Source organism: Phocoena phocoena, chromosome 11 (assembly GCF_963924675.1).
Source record: "Phocoena phocoena chromosome 11, mPhoPho1.1, whole genome shotgun sequence".
NCBI lineage: Eukaryota > Metazoa > Chordata > Mammalia > Artiodactyla > Phocoenidae > Phocoena > Phocoena phocoena.
In genome coordinates this window covers 37458044-37474189 of record NC_089229.1, presented here as the reverse complement: position 1 = coordinate 37474189, position 16146 = coordinate 37458044, and the positions used below count along the sequence as shown (strand labels likewise).

The window sequence follows — 16146 nt, the reverse complement described above, 5'->3', positions numbered from 1 at the left end:
CAGTTTCAAAATGCTAGTAATAATTACAATTCTCTCAGATGTTCATTGTGATGATTAACTGAAAAGTGTGTGTGTGTGTGTGTGTGTGTGTGTGTGTGTATGTGTGTTGCGGGATATGTACAGTGCTTAGCCAGGCACACAATAGTCTCCCTCAAATTTGTAGATGCTATTATTTTTACAAGCTGCATAAAGGAGTGAATTGCAAAGTCATTTATAAAGTGCATGTGCTACAGAATCATCCTATGAATAATAAGGTTTTTGTTCCTTTAATAAAAGGAGATTTTGTTCTGAGTATAAAATAAAGTACTGTTATTTTATCAGCATGTTCAAATTGTCAACAGAAGAGAGTTTTCATCTACTTAACTAATAACTACCTGATATTCACCTTTTGAATGTAATAATCGCAATACAACTTTAGTACTTCAAGTTTACAAAGTGTTGCCTTGTATATGATTTTATCTAAACATCATGACTTCTTTGAAAGATAGGCTAGTCCAAAATTTATTAATATTCCATTTCACAGATGAAAAAGCTGAGGTGCATAGAGGTTAAATAAATTGCCAGGGATTATAGAATCAGTAAGTGATAGATATAGGAGTCAACTCAAACTGAAATCTTTTGACTTGAATTTAATATTCTTTTTTATTTTTACTTTGTACCTTGTATCTCACTAAATTTCAGTACTCTACTTACATTTTTTAAAAGATAAGTAATCTCTCAAATATTTAGCTTTAAAATTAATAAGACTACTCTAATAAACACATGTGTAAAATAATCGTGATGCTTATGATCAAAGTATTAATATCAAGCATGATCTTGCTATTAATAGAAAGAGAAAAAAACAGTTCATGATCTCCATGTGCAAAGATAAAACAACCAAGTCTGCCATCACAAGAAAAACAAACCTTATACTTTCCTTAAAGAAAAGATTCTAACCAAAACAGGAGAATTTGAAAAGACTTACGAACAGACTTCAAAAGTCTCATAAACAACAGGAGACAATTTTAAACTATATTTTAAACAATTGCTTCATAGAGGTCTTGGAAATAGTAAAAACAGTGGAAGTAGCAAACAGCAATTTCTTTAGCTCTCTTTTCACTGTTGGGTTTTAACATACATTGTCATAAGGTGTCTTGATTTCTTTCAATGTGGGAAAGATTCTTTGTACTGGAACAGTACAATTATCAACAGCAAAGAAGACATTTTTCTATTGATGATAATAATTTGGGTAATTTACAGTTTCTACACTTATTTTTATAATGCAGTATAGTAAAGAAACATCTAGAGGTATAATGAGGAACCTTAGGCCTTTGTAAATAACTATGGGTTTGACAATGTTGAAACTTCGAGTTTATCAATATAAAGCAAAAAAGGACATCATTCAACTATGATTAAACTCTTCCATTAAACAAAATCAATTAAGAACTATACAATTTTCTAACCCAAAATGATACAACTCCAACAGGAAGAGTAGGTTCCCAATAAGTGGCTTTATTGGAGACTCGTAACATTTTGGAGACTCCTAACTCGTAACTTTATTGGAGACTCGTAACATTTGGCTTTACTGGAGACTGGTAAAGAATTTTTCACTGTCTTCAAGGGATGTAAGTTTGGAGCTGCAAGGATGCCCTTACCTTTTGCAAACACTGTTGTCATTTAAAAAAATACTATTTTTTGTTAAATTGAGCCATGGTGACTTGCTTCAATGTTAATAAAGCACAAAACTTATATTTGACTTTCTGTTAGAATGTTAATTCACAGCTGGTCATGGAATATACTAATAATGAAAACAGTTTCATACAGTTACTAATGATGAAACTAAATTAACCAGCTGAATTGTGATGTGTGGTATACATAAACATGCAGGAAATTAGAAAGCTGTTGTAAGATTAATCATTTTTTAAAGGCAGTGAGAGACATAAAGTATTAAATCTGCTTTTATCTCATAGAACAGGAAAGAAACAGAATTAAGAGAACCAAAGAAATGAGTAACTGGCAAAGGGTCTATCAAGATAATTATCAATTTTAGGGTTCTGAAATAATTTAACTTAAGAATTTTTTCCGTGGTGTCTTTTTCTACATCTGGAATTTTCCACTGACAGATATGGCAGTTTTAATTTGAAGAAAAAAATTACTTGGTCATTTCATTAATTCTGCAAATAAGTGATCCTATAAATTTAGGTGAGTATTGCTATCAGCTCCCCCAAGGCAAATTTTTCTAATAATTACTGCTCAACAACTTTTCCACTTTCCACATGTTTTTCTGGATCATCTTTATCAAATATCTTTCTAACTATTTAAATATAGAGTTGCTCATGGATTTCAGAAGCTTCCTGATTTTTACCCCTGTCAAGTTTAGGGAAACATTTTACCTCTGGACCAAAGTCATCTGAGACAACGTTAGTTTCATATTTGTATCTCTTCCTTTCAAATTATGATGAATAACAGAACTTCATAGATTAGATAAGGAAATACCATGGTGAATCCATGTTGCTTCAGTTCATAAGTTCTGTGGAAACTGGCTTTATTTAATTTGCCAGGGTAATGTAATGAGAACTTCCTCTGGGTCTACCATCCCACCCTAAAATGTCCTTGCTTAGTCTTATTGACTCTTTGCCATATTCTACATTATCGTATTCTTAGTCTCCTTAAACTCAGTAAGGAGAATTTCCACTTCCCTTATCAGATAACCCATTTCCTCGGCAAGACTCTCTGATAAAATTGCTATGTCTTCTTTCCTCTCCAAATCAAAATCTTCATTCATCTCTCTACTACACATTCTGTTCTCCTTCCTGCATTTCTCAGAGGAAGGAGTTCCACTACTTGCCATTGATCTCCAAATCACGCTTATCCTCTTCCGTGTTGTCCATCAATAATCCCTTCTCCTTTGTCTCTTCTTCCTTTGCATCGGCTGTAAGCATTTTCAACAGGCCGTCTTTCAATATTGCCTAATTATTTAGCTTTTAGCCTCCTCTCTCCTTCATTGCCAAACTTCTCAAATGAGTATTCCTCACTGTCTCCCATTTTTAGACTTCTAATTGACTCAAATTCTTTTCATCACAGCTATTCTCCTTTCACTATAGTTTACTAAAACTGTCTTTGCAAACATTTTCAGTGACCTAATTGTAAATCTAATCACCTCATAGTAGACATATTCCTACATGTCTTCATGCGACATTTAATACTGTCGACCACATCCAATCCCTACACTTAAAACTCTCTCTCTCCCTCTCCCTCTTTCTATCATTTCTTTGCTTCAGGGACTCTTGACTCACTTGAGTCTCACATAACATCTCTCGTTGCTCCTTCCCTGCCTTTTATTTGCTTTTGGGGGTAGGTTCCACCTTTGCCTGTATCTATTTACCTTTTCCATATTTCCATTCATTTCCATGGATTCAACAGAGTACTGGTTCTTAACTCAAAAGACTGTTGTGATGATTAAATGCATAATGTATTTAAAACAATGGCTGTATTCCGTAGTCCTATAAACCCCCAAAATGTGAATCTGCTGCCTCTAGCTCCCCTCACCATCTTGATCCAATATTCTTCTGAATATGAATGATACCTGGTTTGCCCATAAAGTTCTTTAATTTTTCCTTAGGAAATTAGACTTCAGGAATGAGGTAACATGAAATGCTAATTTCCTTAAGAAAATTCAAATTGAAAGTTGATAAATTCAGTGGTTGGAATAAAAAAAAGCAAAGAATGAAAGCAACATAAAAATATAGTTCAGTCTACAATTAAATGTGCCAGCTCTTTTTTATATATAATACAATCATGCAGAAAAGCTTTTAAAATACGTACAGCTGTGTATTCACTGAAAATTAGTCTGTCAATTGAATATTTACTGTAGCTTCTGAATAATTCATTTTGTCTGGTTTAATTAAATAATTAAAAAAGCATATGGGCTTCTGCTAAAGGAGAACACATTGTTAGAAGGTAATCTATTTATTCCTCTTTATTTCCTTTTACTGTACATTTTTTGTAGTTTTCTAATTTTAAGCAGTAACAAAAATATTCTGCGAGAAATAAAGACTTGATTGTATTTTCTCTGTCTAAATAATCTGGACTCACTTTTCTAGGACAATGGCCTGGAAAATGTATTCAGTGTTAACAATACAATCTGCCCTTGCAGGGCTATTCAAAGAGGCATAAAATGACAGCAAATTTCCATTATGTATATATATTTATTTACAATATTGTTTTGATTCTTTCATTTATATCTATATTTCCCACTACTAACAGAACATAAGAAATGCCAGATTGTTCAAGTTCAAGTTCTCTGTGCAAGTTCTGTATTTTGCAACACTAGCCCTTTCTTTCAAGAAACAGTAGTGATTTTTACAAATCTGAACTATAAACACAGTACCTTGATTAGGATATATATTTTTTCATCTTTAAATTTTATACACTGGTCTGCAAACTTAAAAATCTGGTTATATTTCTTCCCTTTAAAAAACCCTTTGCTGACCCATCATTGTCTACAGGACGAAGCCCAGGCTCTAGGCATCCCTAACTCAGATTTGCCTTTCTCTGCAGCCTCGTCCCCATCTCTACTACTGCCTGCTTCCCTTTTCTTCCTCCACCTCCAGCTGACAAGCTCTTTGTAGTCACCCTTCAAATTCTAGGTAAATTTTTTGCTCTAGGAAGATTTAAAAATTTTTTTCCAGCTTTATTGAGATATATATAATTGACAAATAACATGTGTAAGTTTAAGGTATACAATGTGAATATTTGATATATGTATATATTATGAAATGATTACCACTATAAGGTTAACTAACATATCTATTACCTCACATAGTTACCATTAGTTTTTTTTAATTTAATTTAATTTTTTTATACAGCAGGTTCTTATTAGTTATCTATTTTATACATATTAGTGTATGTATGTCAATCCCAATCTCCCAGTTCATCCCCATCCCCATGGTTACTATTTGTGTATGTGTGTGGTGAGAACATTTATGACCTACTGTCTTAGTAAATTTCAAGTATACTATACAGTGTTGTTAACTATAGTGCACATACTGTACATCAGATCCCCTAATTTTATTCATTTTATAACAGAAAGTTTATATTCTTTGACAAACATCTCCCCATTTCCCCCACACCCCAGCGTCTGGCAACCAATCTACTCTGTTTCTTTGTGTTTGACATTTTTAGAATCTGTATATAAATAAGATCATACAGTATTTGTCTTTCTTTGTCTAACTTATTTCACTTAGTCTAATGCCCTCGAAGTTCATCCTCATCCATGTTGTTGCAAATTGCAGGAATTTTCTAGGAAGATTTTTATAACACCATCTGCTTTTCCTCATTCATGCCCATACAATTAATTACTCTCCTTTGTAATACTACTAAAGCTTGTACTTTCATTTTCACTTTAGTCTTATTGTATTGTAATTACTTTTTATTGTGATAAAAGGTATATAATATAAAATGTACCATTTTAACCATTTTAATTGTACAGCTAAGAGGCAATAAGTACGTTCACATTGTTATGCAACCATCACTGCCATTCAACTTCAGAAATTTTCACATCTTCCCAAACTGAAATTCTGTATCCTTTAAATAATAACTCCTTATTAAAGTTACTTTTTACCATGTTTATCTTCCATAACAGACTTGAGAGAATTGTTGCTTTATTAATATCTTAGTTTATCAATATGTTTATACCCAGTACTTAATGCAATGACTGACAAACAGAAAATGCTCAATAAATGTCTGTTTAATTGACGCATCATTATCAAAATCACATATCAGATGACTATGTCAGCTAGCCATATCAGATTGTCAACTTTCCAGCTCTACTCCACCCAACCCCACAGTTCACAAAAAGAAAAAAAAAAGAACATACTTTCAGTGGATTTCACTTTACCAAAACCAAAACCAAAACCAAAAAACAAAACACTACAAAACAAAAACAAAACTACACCTTCAGAGCTTTCTCGTTTCATAAAGTATAAATTCCAAATTCTGAGCATGGCATTCAGGGTTCTCTAGGATCTGCATCCTGTCAGCTCTCTACACTCCTATATCTTTTCATACCCTAATTCTTACCAATACAATATCATCCATTATCCCTAACACAGGCAATTTTAGGTTTCCTTAATCATACTGTTTGCTCAGCTTGAAATGTTTCTCCACAGTTTTGAAGCCAAATCATTGTTTTCCTTCAAGGGTGAAGCCTTCTTTGATACTTTGGTCTAGAATGAATACCTTTCTCTCTGCTCTTTTGCACTTTGTTTGGGTATCTATTTTATATTAATTTAGTTCTGTACTAAATTACATCTTACTTATATGTTTATATGTTTGTCTCCATCACTGGAGTGCAAATTATATAAACATTTGCATAATGCTTTATTAATTATTTTATTTTTTTCTATTTCTTCCTGTCAGGAACTCATAGAATTTTCTGCACATAGTAGTTGCTCGATAATTATATTTTGAAATAACAAACAACTTAATTTAATAATATGATCAGTGTATTGCTGTTTATTGAGCATGCCTCAGGTTGTTCAAACTATCTATTAAGGGGATAGCCAAGGAATAATGTGAAAACACCAGGTAGAATGAACTCTATACAATGCAATCTGACAAATATATGTTGATCACAAGGTTTATATCACTGTACTGAGTGAAATAAGCACAAATGAGCAAGACATAGCCCTCTTTCTCAGGGAACTAGGCTTAGACAGGTATATAATTAACTCTAATACTTGTTGAACAGTCATAATAAATGCTGAAGCAATGAGATTAAGCAATTTAAACTAAGAAGCAATGACTGTTGGCAAGAAATCATAAAAGAGTTCATGTCATAAAAGAGGTGATGTCTGAACTTGAGTTTAAATGGGAAAGTATGATTTCAGTGGGTGAATTGGGGTTGTGGAGACATTCCAAGAGAGACATTAGCATAAGTAAGATTTAGAGTCAGGAAGAATGTTGGCTGCTTTCAAAAACAGTGAATACTATAACTTAACAAGAACTTAGAATGACTCAGAGTAGCAGGGGTAATAGGAATTAAGGGTGATTTTTAGGTTAGGACCACTGAAGAGGTGCTCAATAGTATATTACAGGTCTAGTAGTAGATACCATTATATTTTAACATATATAAATATGTAAATTATATTATGTTAGTAGTATATTAATATGGCATATGTTACATTATATTACATGTCTGAAAATATTATGAAAAATAATCAATATGATTGGAGCTTTGCTTAGCTGTTTTCACCCTGAAGAATTATATAGCAGAAAACATACTGTAATATCCCAGTTGAGAATAATGAAGATCTGAACTACAGTAGTTTTAATGTATATAGAAAAAGCTGAGGGTAAATGGATGTAGGGTAGACTGTGGACATAGTTAAATGTATGGATTGGAATCACCTGAATACATAGAGCTAAGATAAATTCAAAGATAACCACATTTTCAAGCAGGAGAGAACAGTGGTACATTAAGAGAAATAACCTCTCTGGGCTCACTTGTAAAACAATAGTAGTACCTAACTTCCAGTATCATTTTGCTGATATATGTGCACTTAGACTAGAGCCTAGAGATTTAAAGCACTCGGTAAATATTAGCTATCATTATTATTAATTTATCAATAGAATAATCTAATATGGAAAATGGCATCTGACTCTAAAATATATTTATTATTTCATTTCTTTATAAGCATAATGAAAATTTATTAAAAAAATCAAACACTACAGAAATATATAGTACATATTTGCAAACACCAAAGACAACTAATAATAACAGTTTGGTATTTATATCCAAAATTTATTTTTCCTAGTCCTATAATAATGTGTTATTATTACTTGTAATTGTGCAAAATTGGGAGCATTCTCTGCAACTTCTTCCTTTGTGTATAGTAGAACATTTTGGATCTTTTCAGAACAGAACACATAGTTATCTCATATTCTTTTTAAGAAGACTGATTATTTCACTGCATTAATGTACCATAGAGAACCTAAGGGGACACAAGGAAAAATTAAGTGGAGATCCAGGCCCATTAGCACATATGGTGCCTTTGTGTAAACTAGAAAAATTGGTCCCTATAAGTGGTTACAGTCCCTTTAGTGCATGTCTTCATTATCAAACCCTAAGCTGGTTTTTAATCCTTGATTAACCCCTGCTGAACACGTGTGTCAGAGAACAATTTATACAAACATTAGCAAAGCAAAGTCCTGTGGAGATGCCAAACCAATGTTTACAATCTTTTGTGGAGCTCAGAAAAGAGCATGGACTTTGAGCTATAGATTTGGTTTCTTTTTCACCAGAGTCATCATTGAAACCTTGGATGGATGAGAAATGGATGAAGTCTTCATGGAAGAGATTATATAAAGAAAAGTGTTAAAGGGTGATAACTCCAAAACCATCTGTGAGAATGGGAAATTCATTGCTCAGTTTAAATTGTTGAACCTAGGACAAACAAAAGCCTATAGAAGCTCGTTTAATTGGCCTAGCTTATTTAAAAAAACTAGGGAGTTTGTACCAACAAGATTTTTAGCATGGTTGAAAATGTGTGTTTGTTTATGTGTGAAATGTAAATGTAAATATTACTTTGTTAAGAATCTCTTGGTAAGACTTATAATTAATGACACTGGCCTCCCACTTTCTTAATTATTTAAAAGTAGGAAGTTATTACTAAATAGTTTTAGTAACAATAATACCCCCATTTGCATTCCTGGAATAAACACCTGAAAAAGGTAGCCTTGTAAATAATCTGAGAGAGGGAGAGAGAGACAGAGGCAGAGAGACAGAGAGAGAGAGATGGGGCTATTTTAGTGCCCTATATACATTTAATTTGAGATCTATTTATCTATCACCTATTCACCTATCTATATCTTATCTAATGACCCAAGTTCATTTGTAGACAAATAACCAAAGAAGTAAAATCTTCTAAGGAAAAAACAACTCTTTAAATCCCATGGATGATTATAAAATACTTTCTTAGAGTTATGAATGAGAGCAAAAGAGTGGATTCAATGATGCCACTAAACATGGGAACAATGCTTCATCTGTAACATTTTCTAAATTTAACAGATATTTGACGTGTTTTCCAGTTTTGGAGCTGTGTTTTACTTCTCAAAAGGCCCGGCGTTCTGACTGCAGTCTTTCTAAATCCCCACCTCACTAGCTCTCATATCACTAGCTCATGCTAATTCTCCTTTCATCTCTTAATGACAGATCTGAATCACCAGAAATCAGAAAGCATGACTCTGGCAACTAGTTTTAACAGGTCTTGTTCAGTGGCATATACCAAATGTAATTTATTTTTTGTGACAGCTTTAATAAAAGTGACGTGAAACACAAGGGATATAAGGTTAGCGATATTGCACCTCAAAAGAGGAGAAAGTTTGGTATGTTACCTCCTGATTAGCAGCAGCTAGTTCTTCTTCCAGTGCAGAGACTCTTTCTAAAGAAACCCTCAGTCGCTCCCTTACCTAGAAGAAAAACCAAAATATGTGCAGTAATGTACATCCCATACATAGTAAACTGTGCTGAATCCATTAACATTATCAGAGACAGTCACATTTGTAAAAGTATTAAAGTATATATAGCCTTAAGTGCTCAGGAATACTATGACTACATTGTCACCTCATAGTATGACTGTATTAAGGGATTTTCTTGTAAGCAAGTCCTTCTAGTGTTTCGTGACAGAGTTTACAATGGGGTTGAAGATCAACCCCTCTTGTTCTGAATTCTGATTCATAGTAAGTGGAGGCAAAGTTCAAAAGTTTATTATGAATTCATCTGAAAAACAGTCAATGATTAAGCATAAGATATAGGCAAAAAACTTTCTACTTCTTTAAAATAATAACTATGTTTTCCTTTGACATTTAGTACAAAATAATTTGTCTAAAAGCAAAGGATTCTTAGAAGCTGAAAAATGTCCACTGCTCATGAAATTAATTTTGTATTAGTTAGAGGTCTACATTGTTATTGAGGGATTGGGAAGTATATATCTACTCTGGAATTCCTAAATACTTTTCAGATACCAAAGGTTAAACCATTATATTTTATAGAACCAAAGACTGCACATTTAGTTTGAAAGTAATGATTTCCAAATGTTTCATACACAAATGAAACTCAGAGAAGTGTTTCTTTGATCCTTGCTTTCTTAGAACTTCTAAAATTGTTTTAGTTATTATATGTTCAGATCTATAGGTATGCTCCATATTAAATTTGTCAAAAGTAGAAAAGTTCAGAGAAAGAAATTTGGTTAAACTAAAATAAATGACTACAGCAATTTAATTTTCCTTAAAAAAAAACAACAAAGTTTATAGCTTCAATTCAATATGGAATTCATGGTGAGTTTTAGATTATTTATGAATTAACATTGATTTACCATGGGGATATAACCGTGTGCATTTTAATTATAGAAATAAATTATTTAAATGAACATTCATTTTAGTAATTTATTAATGGTATATTTTAATTAATGGTCTTTTTCTTTTTTTAGCAAGATTTAACTGGGACTATAAATACATAAAATATCTAAAAACCTAGATACATAGTAATTTTAAAATTGAAGTTACAAAATTATTTTCTAGTTAGCAAAAAAACAAGTGATATCCTATGAATCTAGAATCTAATTAGAAATTTTAAAAAATCTCAATTATTTTAGTAATGTATAATGATAACTGAAATATATTCAGGTGACTGGGTACACTTAACTCCTGAAATACATCTTGAATAAGAAAGAATTAATGCCTGACTGGAATTTTAATATTAATTATACTTAGGTTCAAATTCTCTGAGAATTAGTAATATATATATAAATGGACATTTCATATCAAAGATAATCACAGAGGATCCTTCATGATATTTAAGTATGCCAGATGGGCTGCCAGGTACCAGTGCTGTTAGACAAATATCCAATTGTTCATAAAAATGCATAAAACTAATGCTGATTCATAACTGAACAAGAGCTTCTTAGAAGGAAATCTTTAATGATTTGACTTGGGGAATACTTTTTTCATGAGTGCTTGGATAGATGCAAACAAAGCAAACATCCCAAAGGCATGAAAATGAGGAGGATTGCTGATATGTGGAATGCAGATATCAACAAATATCTTAGTAGATGTCCTTGTTATTTAATAGAGATGATTATAAAGTTTTATGTCCACTTCCTAAAATAGCAGCTATAAAATATGGGTATTCTGATAAAAATCTAAGAATCCTAGTTGATGAGAAAAGCAATATGAAACAGTCTAAATATAAATTAATCTCAACATATGCAACATAATCAGATCACATTTAGACTGCAGTAAAGAGGTTAAGGCACTATATTTAAAGACATTCTGATGCATTGGGATGTTCCTAAAAGAGTCATGCAAGCCACATAAGGAGCAATTGAAACCAGGCTATACTGCGGGTTAAATGTCTTCCTTTCTTTGTTAAACTGAAAATCACAGAAACTGTTCCAAACTGTTTCAAATTTACCACAAGTTAAGCATGTATATTCTTATTATATTGAGCCTTCGAGCAGTAAAAATTATCAAGCTTTTCAAACAATATGAAAAATCACCCCTCAATACATTTATAACAGATTTGCAACTTGAAATTATATTATATACAAAGTAATTAACCTAAAACTCTCTTCACAAGAAAATAAAAACAATTGCTGAATATATTTTGAATTCATGTTATAAATGTAAAAATTGATGTTCCAAATATTAATACATTTATGATATGAATGCTTTATTCACATTTATATGAGGAGGAAGTATTCTCTCTGTATTTATTTCTTGGGTAAGACTCAAATGAATGAAACATATTTGCTTCCTCTTGCACTAATCTCTGCTAAACTTGGTAAAGGAAAAACAAAGGGAGGATCCAAAGGAGTAACCTTTCTAGAGTATAAAGGAATCTAACATTTTATCTTGTCTATATAACTGGAACTCCAGCGGTAAGAAAAAATAGTATTTCTGACAAGGCTTGCAGCTTTTTGCACTGCTCTGAGCACAGCACCAGCAGAATGCCATAATATCCTTATTTTTCTTGTTGAATTTGGTGTTCTTTTGAAGTTATCTAGACAAGAAAAAACTATAGTTTTAATTTTTTCCTAAATATAAGTACACAGTTGATGGTCTTGGCTATATACTTTACTTTTTCTAGTTTTTTGCTATTCAATTACATTCAATTAATCTATTGTCCACATAGTCTTTAAGATATATTGATTGCTTATTTATAGAGCTATAGTATAACATCCCAAATATATTTATGTACATCTAGAATTTTTGATTTCTAATTTCATGTCACATTTATTTTCTTCATAGTGGTATGAAAAAATAATTAAAGAGAAAAACATTTTCCCCAAAAAAAGATGTTTCAAGAGAAATGTTATCCCTGAGGATTAAAATAAGTCCCTAAGAATGACGAGTATGTTGCAGGATAAAGGACTTGGGTGGAAGAGCATACATTTCAAATTTAAATTAAGGTATGGCAGGGGTTTATTTTGGAATTATCAATCCTGCAACAGAAAGCATCGTGAGGGAATCTTAGACCAGACGTTCAAATCCAGTTTGGGCACTGTGATATTAGATCACAGGAATATATGTGGAGTGTATGTAACATGTGTTTTGGTTACATTTCCCATGCATACCCAGTATATCTTTTAAAAAAATACTCAGTGATATCTGAGTGATTGAAAAACACATGTATACTTCTCATTTCCTCCAGTCCACAGAATTGGTAAACATGTTGGAGACTTATGTCAAAATCACTGCTGGTCTTAGATAATTGTGTAAATTCTACCCTACAACTCAGTGGATATGTAAATAAGGACATCAATAATGAACACTGCTAGTCATTGTAACTGTCCACAGCTATGCTCAATCTTTTGTATTTTATTTATCTCTTCCTGTGTTCTAAACCTTCTGTGGTAAAGTTGGTAGTTTCTTGCCCTCGATATGATTAATTGCATCTTCTTCTGATATTCCACATATGTTTTAGCATAATATCCATAGCACTTAAAATAGAATATTGTAATTACTTGTTCATATGTCTGTCTCCTTACCTCTCCTGATCTACACAAGAAGCTGTGAGCTATTCTTAGGGGAATTGTTTATGAAGGTGCTTAGGCACATATTAACCCCTTAATAACTAAATGAAATGTTAATTTAAATAAGCATGTGAATCAACAGTGATACCAATATCTTCACTTAGTTTGAAATTTTTGTCAAATGCTGAAACTTATCATTAACGATAACATTCATTAACATTTACTGAGCATTTGCCATATGCTAAGTACTGGCTAGGAGCTTTGCGTGTCAGACAATGCTATTAGGTAGGTATTAATATTATTCTCTTCATTCAAAAGAAGAGAAAACAGACTAAGAGACAATTAAGGTACTTGTCCAAGTCTGTCTAACTCCAAAGCCCAAGATCATAATATTTTTCCTTCAGGCTGTTAGGTATTACTTAGTTGATAATCAGTTCTGTTGCCCCGAACTCACCAATGTCCAGGGCACATTTGGTGAGTTACTAAACCCTATTACAATTCCTGGGGTCACAGTATGAAATACTTCATTTAGTTATGCTAAGTTCACTGAACATCTATATACTAAATTACTTTTAGATCCTAAATTGTACTACAACCATTTTCTTCTTAAATGTACTCACACCCATTAGGTTATTTGTCCTAAATGCTGTTTATTGCCTTCTATTCATTTTTTCATAAAAGCATCCCTCACCTAAGTGATGTGGGAGCACATCTAGGGAACATCTCAAATCACTCATTCTCAAGTCCCTCATTCAAGTCACTCAAAACTGTTAAGTTTTCTCTGAACAGGCCATGTTCTTTTCAAAGCTCTGGGTTAGTTCACATATTGATCATATTGCTTACAGTATGTTTACTTCTCTGCTTAAAAAGTCCTTACACAGTCTAATACCCAGACCAAATTTCACCTCCTCTGTGAAGACATTCTTGACTTTCTCATCACTTCTTCAGGAAAAATTAGTCACAACTTTTCCTGTGACTCCATATCACATCGTATATATCTCTTCTTACCACTCCCTCTTATTGACATGTGAACTCCAGAACTATGAACTCCTCATTTGCAAAGAACATGTCTTATTTATCTTTGTGTGCTAAATATATGCCAAGGAGTCTGACACATAATAGATATTCTATAAATGTAAAGTCTTGCAAATTCTTAATAATGCAGTTTTGTAATAAGAAATGAAATATAATACGAAAGTAAACTATATTAAATTATTATTTGACATTTGATATTAGTTGATATTATATTCATCAGGGATTTTTATATAATATCCATTTCTGTTTTACTCAAAATTATTCATAAACTATTTGCCTCTCATACTAAAATTAAAAATAAGATACAATTTCTTCTTAATAATCTAGAAGACAGAATTATAGATATGCTATGCACATACTCCACATAAATCCCCTGCTGTAAGAACATCTGAAAGACTGATGATAAAAATATATATGTATATAAATATTAAATAGAGCAAAAAGTGTCTGTATGCTCAAAACCTATATATAGCTGAGTAATAATCCTTAGTTTGGATTTTAATGCTCAGAACTTGTCAGATACTTTACAATGAAGTGCCCCAATTCCCACTGTACAAAATCCTAAAGCCTTATTAATTTAAAAAAATTCATTCTTTGAAATTTTACAGAATTGAAATGATGTCATAAGCCTTACTAATATCCAAAGAATATTATCATTGTATTGGTTTATTAATGTCCATAGAGCTTATTTGAGTAACAGCTAAGAGAAACTTACAGTTACTTTAAAAAAGACCTAAAGCAGATTTTTCTACTAATACTTTATGCTGTTACCCGCAGAAACTCTTAAAACTGTGTTCAGAACTAAGATATTAGAAACCCCCAAAATAAAACTGTATGCTTCTAATATGAATCTCTAAAGGTTAAAGTATTTCCAATTTACACTTCAAGGTATGTTTTATTGTCAGTTAATAGTCTCCTATGTTGGCATCTATAGCCACACACTTCAGAGGGATTAGGGAGGATAGAGACTGTGGGGTGGGGAGAGAATGAGAGAGAGAGGGAGAAACAGAAAGGTTAAATGACAATATTAAATTTCAAATGGCCATCTGGACTAGGACTCTCATGTGCCGTAATAGAAGTCTTGATAAACCATAGATTCAGACGTATTAAAAGAAGAAAATGTTATGAATAATATAATGAATGATGAATAATGAATGAATAATGAATAATACCAATATACATGTAATAGTCAGGGCGTGGTTTTTTTTTTTAGTGATTTTTCCTATAGTTCAAATGTGTTCCTCTGAACTGACTGACTTCAGCAGCCAGTAAGAGTCATGGATGAAGACAAGGAGCTTGATGCTGATGACAAAAGCACAGTTAAGCCTGAAATCTTTTGTCAATACTATACCCTTTTTCCAGTAGTTTTTTAAAAAAAATTCAGCTTTATTGAAGTATAATTGACATAAAATTATAACAATCCTTTCACAATACTATACCTTTTCATCCAAGGCCTTGTGGTGCTCAAATAAAGATTTCAGCGCCTTGAGAACCTCAACTTCGCTGGACACTCCCGAGGGGGATTGGGCTTGTCGCTTCACCACCGTCATTCTTAGTGACCTTTCATGTCGTGACACAAGGCACTCCAAATGCTCCAGTAACAGCTATTGGGTTTAACAGAAAATGTAATTATCTTATGGATACAAGTCACTAATACATACAGATGATTTCCATTTTAGTAGATTTCAGATTTATATAGTATCTAATGATAACCTCAGATTATACTACAGATAGCATCAATGAAGCACAAATCTGAGTTCATGAACCAGGGTTCATAAAGTATATTAAAAGTAAATTGCATTTCTATCAAGTAACAATTTACTGAATTTAAAATATAATGTGAATTATATGCATTCTTTTAGAAGATTTAATAATTTCAGTTTAAATTGAGGAGAACTAGAACACACCATAATATGATCCAATAGGATAATGACTGAAGAACATTGAACAAAGCATGATGATTTTGTTAGAGAATAGAACTGAAAGTCAAAATTAATTTCACTTATATCTGATCATTTAAATTTGAAGGAAATGAGTATAATCACCATGTTGCTTTAAATGTGATTATAGTTATAATCATAGGTTGTTATAGCAATTA

At 32.1% G+C, this 16146-nt stretch overlaps 1 protein-coding gene across 7 annotated transcripts in view; it reads right to left on the bottom strand.

Annotated features, from left to right (window-relative positions):
- PPFIA2 (PTPRF interacting protein alpha 2) overlaps positions 1-16146 on the bottom strand; it is a 473000-nt gene that overhangs the window by 166662 nt on the left and 290192 nt on the right. For 6 of the 7 annotated variants that reach the window (XM_065886832.1, XM_065886829.1, XM_065886826.1 and 3 more), the window contains 2 exons: positions 15488-15652; positions 9376-9450 (listed from right to left, as the gene is read on the bottom strand). In XM_065886832.1, the coding sequence (XP_065742904.1) occupies positions 9376-9450; positions 15488-15652 (240 nt within the window). The remainder of the gene's footprint in view (positions 1-9375; positions 9451-15487; positions 15653-16146) is intronic. The other variant, XM_065886831.1, reaches the window with a different exon arrangement.